The following is an 8,864-nucleotide window of genomic DNA, read 5'->3' on the forward strand; positions in this document are numbered from 1 at the left end:
GAGAACCTAAGGGATGTCTCATGTTGAGGGAGAGTAATGAGACCACTCAGAGGAGGCTGATATGTAACTTAATGCTAGTTTACCATAGAGACTTTATTGTTAGAGTTAGGAGCATACTTGCATACTCATTCATTTATTCATCTTATTTATACATATACATAGATTGCTTATTGAAATGTGCGATAAATGCATGATATATAGTCATGTTGACCTCACTGAGTTCTGTTGAACTTATTCATTTCCATATATACTATTTAGATCTTGTTATAGGTTATGAGGACTCCGTTCAAGTGGAGAGTACGTCGTTGCTTGAATTCTATGAAGTACCGATAGGCGAGGATGCGGGGGCACATGGAGACACGTTCCCATGTTTGGATTGCTCCTAAAGAGTCGAGTACTATTGAGGCCTCGACGATCACCAGTGAGGTTGTAGTTGCCGTTGTGATCATTTGTTATATCCTTCTTATAGAACCAATAGATGGTGGCGCTACCTAGTATTTTGAGCCTCTTCAAGAACATAGACTTTCGTTGTTGAACAATCTTTTTTTAAACTCTGATGTTTGACTTGACTAACTTTGGGTAATGACTTTGAATTCAAATTCATGGATAACTGTAATAACTTTGATATAATGACCTTGATTTGATACTTTATTCTCCTTTCTTGCTCTTGGATTATGTTATGTCGTATTATTATTATGGGCTGACATTGAACCTAGATCATGTAGAGTTATCACCCCCATGAGTATTTGGGTGAGTCTGCTTAAATTGGATCAATGAAATTTGACAGCAAAAGCTTAAGTCTTGACACGCGATTCTTAGCGATGACCTTAACAACAACTTAAATCAAACTTTTGGGCCCAAAATGTTCTATTGATTATGATGGATGGGGAATTTTTGGAATCAAGCAAACATGGTATAATTGCTTCCTTGAGGTAGCTTTCTTGTATAGAAAAAAGAAACAAAAAAAAAACTCACACAATTCGGGACTGGTTAGTGACCAAAAATGCTGGAAGAAAATAGGGGGTAACCATCAAAACCTAGGCTTTTTAATGGGTTCATCTAAAAGAGAGCCTGCTTAATTTCCTCATTGGTAGGAATGGCTTCTAGCATTCTATTATCATCATCAGAGGAAACTCTCTGAGCTGATAGCCTAGCCTTGTTAACTACTTGGTTTTTCTTTAGTGTCATGAGAATCAACATATTAAGTATTTTGCGGATAATCCAAGAGGTTAATTGTTTCAGATATTAATGCAACAACCATTTAGAAATTTACAAAAAGATACATGTGACAGAGCTTGCGCCAGGTAGACAACAGAGGAGATATATAGTAGGGCCATCCACGCAATCTACTGGTTCGGGCAGCAACACTAATAGGTCCTTGCAATTAGACCAAACTTCTATGCCCATCTCAACAAGCTTGAGTTGTTGAGATACTCCTGCATAAGGCCCTCCAACATTGCTTCTAGCAGTGAGTCAAAAGCCAAGGACTTAGCCTTTCTATATACAAGCTTTCTGTGATGGACCAGAAAAGACCCCAATCCCACCTGCTCAACCTAGGGGTGCAAAGAAAGTGAAAGTACTGTTAGAATTTCTAGGGTTTTCCTTAAAACCCTAATCAATAATAAAACCATGCAAGAACTAGAATACGATATAATATATTAAGAAGTATTAGGCATTATCTTACACCAGACATATATTGAAGAAGATTGATGCAAACTTTGAATGCCAAATCTGCAGAGTGACGAAGCCTTCTCAAATCTCCTCGTCTTTCTACTGTACATCTTTCTTGTGGAGAGAGAAGAGAACAAAAGAACTTGAGAGATTGGAGGGACCCCATCATAGTTATTTATAATAGTAATCCCAAATCCTAGTCCACTTCCACAATGGACCGGTTTGGCTCATCTCAACCATAATGGCAGTGCATTAGCCTAATGTGTTGAGACCCCCATCAATTATTAACCCCGGTAATTAATCAAAACCCATATATTGCTTAAGATAAACCTAACAAGTACCAATTGTGTTGATTCTTTGGTTAGGAAAGTAGTCTCCTTGCCCAATAGGTAAGATTGGTTCATTTACGATGCTCGAATCTCCAACCTTTGTAGTTCGGTTTACTGAGGAGGAATGAAGATTTTGCTAGGAAAAAAAAAGACTAGACTAATTAAAGCCCATACTCAATAAGAGGTCTTAATTTGAATTTATTGCTGTCTCCTTACCCACCCTACCTACAAAATGAAAAAAGAAAAATTTAAAACCAAATTCATTGGTGATTGGAACAAGTACAACCTCACATGATGTAGGGATATTGGAGTAATGCTTGGTCCCTCCCATTTGTAGTTAGTTGTATAGACATTGGGATGATTAGACACTAAGATGGAATCCCACTAATATGTCCAATGTCGTGAGTGCAATTCAATGAGAAACCATTACACTCGAAACAACAAAAGAATCATTCATAACTAATTCACAAAGAATTTCTCATAAAATCAAGCATTATCTACATGATGTAGAGATTATAGGCTTCCATTATTTGGAACACTTGGGTCATTCCAATCTATAATTATTTGTAGGGATGTGGGGACGATTAGACACTGAGAGGGAATAGATCCATTCATGTCTGATGTCTCAGTGCAAGATAAAGATAGACTATTGGAACTTATGGATTTACATCTTTAATTTAATTTAATTTTTTTACATGTAGAGTAAAATTTCTTTTTTCACTAGAACTGTAGAAGAAGGAATATTAAAAGGTCCCCACACGGTGTTACCCCACGTGGGATTCAAAAAGCCCACGTGCATTAGGGTTGCTTTCTTTGACCAATAAGGTACCCTTACCTGGCTGAGTTGGGTTCCCCGAGGCAAACCGCACGGCCCACACCGAGTCAACACGTATGAGGAGAGATACAGATAATAGGGATTCGAGCGCATGGGTTGTCAGAGATCCCTGACAGAGCAGGCTCCGCTTGCTGGTGTTTCTGACCCAGATGTGACTCCATTACTATTTGAGTGGTGCAATTACCACATCTACACAAATTGTGTCAGATACCCGCACGTGTCTGTCAACTACAGTTCACGTCTCAGCAGCTCTTTTGTAGGCCCCACTTTTACCAGATTACCCTTGACTTTTCCTTTTTTTCCCATTTGTGGGTGCAGTTGGGTTCAGAGCCGTGCCCACCGACCTTCTCCTTGTAATAATAAAATCATACTCTAGTGGTCCGATATTGTTAATGTGTTACGTTACTTACCGACCAATGATGCAGAGATTAGAAATTAAAGCTGTAAGAAGAGTAGAAAAAAGTCAAGAGGAGTAATGTGGGATGGAGCATGCATGCATATATATATATATATGGTTGGACCATGTAGGATGGAGCATGGATATATATATATATAAAGATGGACATATCTAATATCTTAGTTATGGAAGCATAGTAGCTATAGACAAAACTGAGGTGATTTTTGTGATAATTCGAATAGGAATGGATAAAGCAAGACGATTAGAAATATAAATCAAGAATATTTGGTGCAATAAGCCTAACATCTTGACCTTTCTGTCTATACCTAAGAAATTTTGGTCCGTTAGTCTTATAAATATTTTGATTGTGGTTGCGGAGGCAACAAAACATGTTAACTACTCTAGGTTTCAATCAACAATGCTTCAAGAGAAATTTGACAGTATAGCTAAGGTAGCATATAATAGTAGTCTCGTATGTATAGAACTACAAACTCCCATATGTCAAAGTTCTGTTTTTTCCTTTCAAACAGTAGAAAAAATTGAAATTCAGTACTCATTTGTGAATGAAGAGAATTTTTTTTTTTTTTTAAGAACTTCAAAAAGATAAAAGTATATTGACTGGATCTTTAGAATTTAAACCCATGTGCATTAGCAAAAGGGAAAAAAAGGGAAAGGAAAAAAAAAAAAAAAAAAAAAAACCCCCCCCCAACCCCCCCCCCCCCCCCCCCCCCCCCCCCCCCCCCCCCCAACACAACCAAAAAAAAAACAAAAAAACAAAAAAAAACAAAACAAAAAAAAAAAAAAAAATCCCACCATGAATTGGATTTATTTACAGGGAATTGTAAATAAATGAATTACAGAGAATGTGAATCCTCCATGGCCCACTCGGCCCTTTAGTGGGTCCACCCCTGCCTCTATGTGAAAGCAAAGGTAAAGTATACATTTTGACCCTCCAAAAGCCTGCAGTAGTGCACTAAGTATGGTTTTTTTTTTTAGATGACAAAAGGTCCTTTAATTTACTGGTGTATATGGCTAACTTTTGCTTGTCGGTCTTCTTCTTTCTTTCTAAGGTAATTTTTTTTTTCCGCTTTCGCTTGATGCTAAAATCCTTGGCAGCTCAAATTTGGGCAGCAACAGCAGTCACTAGATGTGCGCCACGTGGCCATTCGAAAATCTTGATCGTTAGTTTTTCATAAATGTGTAAATCTGTTTCCAAAGCAAAACCGATACGGTGTATCCGACTAAAACACAAAATCGACTTACTTTGAGGGGGAAAAAAACTGCAATTTCGATCGAATTCAGCTATGGAGGACGAATTGGGAAACAAATGCGAAGAGACAGGTCAATTTTCTCTTGTTTTTCTCTCCGATCGAGATTTTCGAATGCAAACTCTAGTTTCTCTTGGTAACAGATTTCTTCAGATCTCTTTTGGCATAATTCAATTATTCAATTGAAGTGAATTTTGGTGTTACTGAAAGATGTTTCAGCAATTGCTCTATTCTCATGGCGGAAGCCAAATAGCAACCACATAATTGATTAGTGACAATATGAATTCAAACACACAGATAAATGTACGACTAACAACCGACTAGTTAGAACTTGGGTCAAAATTGATCTGTGTCAAATCTGTTTTGAATGGAGGCAGGATCATCAGGGCCTAAGTTAGAATCTTCAATGTAAATAAGGATCAAGGTTTTTAAAGCCAAACATGTTGCAGTCCTATTCACAACGGATTAGTTTTCTATCATCCGTAGGGTTAGAAAATCAGTTGATTTAAGGGTCCCTATTGAAGAATTAAGATTCATGCAACAAGAAACGCAAATGATTAAGTCAAACCAAAATTATATAGAAATTTTTCTCCATAAACAGTTTGTTGGAGTTGCAACAATCTAAAGGCGCCCCAGGAATCCCCAAATCACTTTTTTTTGGGTGGTAAACAGCACTTCATTTAGTGAACTAAAGAAAATACAGACATAAGCTACATGAATACACAAGGAGAACCGAAACAAGGAGCGGAAAGTGACCAAACTATCGTACATGCAATAGACAGGGTCATCCAAGCTAAGGGTTGGGTCAAGCCCAAAATGGGTCACGCCCAAAGAACCCTTAGAACAAAAACTGTAGCAACTACAACACCAAAGAAACACCCACAGAGGGGGACAAAATACATGCCACAAAGGCGGACATACAACACGCCACATAGGGCGGACCTACAACACCCACATAGGAGGACATACGACACGCCTCAAGGGCGGACACAAAACTCATGCGGTGGTTGTAGTGGTAGCATCAAAAGTCCGGAGAAGGTTCATACCTGCCATCCGGCGCTGCCTTAGAGGCGTACCTGTCAAACTCGCCACAAAAGAACTTGTACCCAGAGCTAGAGTTGTTCTGCGGTGTGCACCAAAGAACGCTACAACCAAAGAATTGATTTGTTATTTGATAACGAAAAAAGAAAGAAAACAAAGTGCTGCAACCAGATTATGAGTAGCCGGTGAAGGGAGAGTAGAAGGACGGGTGAGATCGACCGGGAAAATTGCAGATTGAAGTCAAAAACTTCAGATCTGGTTTTCCGAGCAGAGAAGAAGAAAATGGGGGAAGTGAGCAGAGGAGGGAAGGGAAGAGCAAGCCAGAAACACTAGGTCTGGAGTTCCTCGACAGGAAATAGACAGAAAGGGAGAGATGGGAGAGAGGAGATGTGAGAAAGGGAGCGGGAGAGATGACGTGGAGCCGGGAGAAGAGATGGATAAACAGTAGAGAGGAAGAGATGAGAAAGATGGAAGCGGGAGGCGGAGATGGGAGAGGCAGAGGCGGAACTGAAGAGCAAGGGAGTCGTGGAGAGGAGATGGGAGAAGTAGAGAGGGAGAGATGGGAAAGATGGAAGTGGGGGGTGGAGATGGGAGAGGCAGAGGCGAAACAGAAGAGCAGGGGAGGCGAAGAGACTACCAGGTGAGCCTCTCTGCCTCAGATGGCGCGAGCTGTGTGGGCGGCAATCAGGGGTTGTCATCGACAGAAGGTAGGCAGAGAAGACGAGCCACGTTTGTACAGGGTTTTGTCATCACACACACTCTTTGAGGAATCCTAAGGGAGACGAAGAAAATAAAACATGAAAAGTAAAAGTAAGTTAATTGGGACCCCAACAGCTCAAGAACATAACTTTTCTGAGTGACTCCTTGATTGCTTCAACTTCTGACATGCAACCTTCTCAGTGGATTTCAACTTTGAAGTCATCGCAAAAAAGAAGACGCCTTTTTAGCTGGTGAATAGGATCGGATATTGCCCTTGATGTGTGGATAAAGCGATTTTATAACATAATTCCATCTATTATATGCCTTGTCCTTCAATACCTCCATGGCTCCAACATTCGCAGCCATGATCCAAGCTTTGCTAATCCAACTCATCATCTTTGTTTCGAAATCAGAATGGAAATGCTTATAATCGAATGAAACTACAGGGTTTTTTTTTCTTCCTCAAAGTGAGTTGGTTTTGTGCTTGGGTTGGATATACCGTATTGGTTTTGCTTTAGAACAGGGTTTACTATAGCCTGTTTGTAGAGAATACATTTGTAAAAAGCTAACTACCAAGATTTGTTGGATGACTACTTAGACAAAGTAGTCGCAAATCTAGCTTATTTTTTGTTTTACTTCAAGGACATGCAATATAGTTGCAGATTCCCTTGATTAAGGTGATTCTTTTGGTTGGGCTATCAATTGAGTGGCATAACACCAATCCTTAGCTGATTCAATTATATACTGATAAAACCATATTTGTAATAACTTTTTCCATCGATTAATTTTTTATGTAGGACTACAGAAAAATATAAGAACCCCCAGCCAAAAAAAAAAAACCTGAGCAAAGTCTTGTTGGTTGATTACTGACATCAGATGGTTCAGCACTTCAGCTCCACAGGTCCCTACCCTAGCTACTAGTTTAGCTCAGGAATCACTAGTCCATTGATTTTAAGTTTTCAATGTAGTGGAGGGAGAACATCTTGTCCAGTTACAGCTCACTCTTCACAGACAGATAGTCCCACAGGCCACACCTTCCTCTTATGATTGTACGAAATTATTCTTCGAAAACCAGAAAAGAAAATGAACTGAACAAGGGAACAACGGATTGAAACCCTATTATTTCACCTTTTATTGTCTGAAACCAACACAGCCTTGGCCAAGCCAACACCTACATCTTCAATCAATCAATCGAGAGTCAAGCTCTTTTTAATTCTTTTTGGTAAGCTAGAGTTAAGCTCTTCTTAAATGTCTTTAATCATTGAATAATCAAACATACTTAAAGACCCATCTTGAGAACGTTGTCTTGTCAAAATGGGTGTTTTCACCTGTGTCCGATTGATTATTAGCACTTAAGAGCCGAAAGAAGAAGAAACAAAGTAGAGAGAAAGAGAAGGAACTTGCTGTGTAAGTGTAACCATATCATTAATATATCCAAGAAACCCACTTTCAGAAACCTTCAGTAACTGATAAGAACAACACCCAGAAATGTAACAAACAAATATTTCTGGTGAAATTTAATCTCAGACAAGCTACATTTTCTCCTGAAACTTAAACAGAGAGAGAGAGAGAGGAGAGAGAGAGAGAGAGAGAGAGAGAGAGAGAGAGAGAGGAAACAAAAGATCTTTTGGTGTATATATATTATTTACACTTAATAAAAATAGATCAGATAGGTCGGAAGTTGAGCCACCGGCGGGCGGCGGCGACGGCAAACATCAAGGATCTCCACACTCGTGCCAGCACAGAAGCATCGTGACACAACGGCGTAGAATGTAGAATTTGGCTCTCTGCTCCTTCACCAGTCGACTGCACCTCTGCCCAAAAGATCTACATGGGTCACATAAATGTCGATCACAGCAGCCTGTGTTGTCTTCTTTTGCAGACATGATTAATCCACCCAAAACCCGAAACTTGAACAACTCCTCTTCTTCTCCTTCTCCTTTGCTTCTACTGTTACTAGATATAAATAGTTCAGGTCCACTCGTTTACAGCAAGAAACTGAGAGAGGACCTGCAAAAGAAAATACAGTGGGAAGGGATGTGTGAGATAAGATTGTGATATTTATAAGTCATAAGAGCTTGGGATTCTCCTTTTCATAATCTCAAAAATCACCTTTTTTGTTTAATAGTTGATGTAAGAGCTAGAGAATAACGAGGTTATCATTAAACAATTATGATTAATACAGTATTTGAAGTTGATCAGAGAGGGTCAGAGATTGGAATTACTCAGTTGTCCTTTTGTGGGCCACGAAATTACTGTGGTCTTGTTATGTAGGACCGGTAGGTGTAAGGGCATCAAATGGGTAATCAAATTCTTGGTTGTATCCTTCAAGGCTTCTCCTTCTGTGATGGGTGATGGAGATGGATTGTGTAGTCTAGTCTGGGTAGTACTTAGCACTTGCGGGTTTCACACTTCAAAATGAAAGTTATATTTAATGTGTGATGTGTCGTTGTAATGCGTCAGCTCACGTGTTTGATCTCGATGAAGAAAAGAGTTTCCTGGTTAAGAGGGAATATTTAAGGTTGTTTAATTTAATCTAATCATCGATTTACCCGATTAAACTTTGACTCTATTCTTAATCTATTAAAATATGTAAGGGAAAAACACCCCTTTTTTTACCCCCC

The 8,864-nt window shown here is 39.3% G+C and overlaps 1 protein-coding gene across 1 annotated transcript; it reads right to left on the minus strand.

Annotated features, from left to right (window-relative positions):
- Window positions 1–7,181: 7,181 nt before the first annotated feature.
- Window positions 7,182–8,292, minus strand: ROT4 (DVL family protein). Its single transcript, XM_089142849.1, has one exon. It carries the CDS (start codon window positions 8,124–8,126, stop codon window positions 7,956–7,958), a length of 171 nt encoding a protein of 56 aa, XP_088998975.1. The 5' UTR covers window positions 8,127–8,292; the 3' UTR covers window positions 7,182–7,955.
- Window positions 8,293–8,864: the final 572 nt, after the last annotated feature.

Source organism: Hakea prostrata, chromosome 2 (genome assembly GCF_041222555.1).
Source record: "Hakea prostrata isolate BN-2017 chromosome 2, UWA_Hpros_2, whole genome shotgun sequence".
NCBI lineage: Eukaryota > Viridiplantae > Streptophyta > Magnoliopsida > Proteales > Proteaceae > Hakea > Hakea prostrata.

What these genes read in the sequence shown, in the direction of transcription:
- ROT4 (XM_089142849.1), bottom strand. Translation starts at nt 8,126, where the DNA reads ATGTCTGCAAAAGAAGACAACACAGGCTGCTGTGATCGACATTTATGT.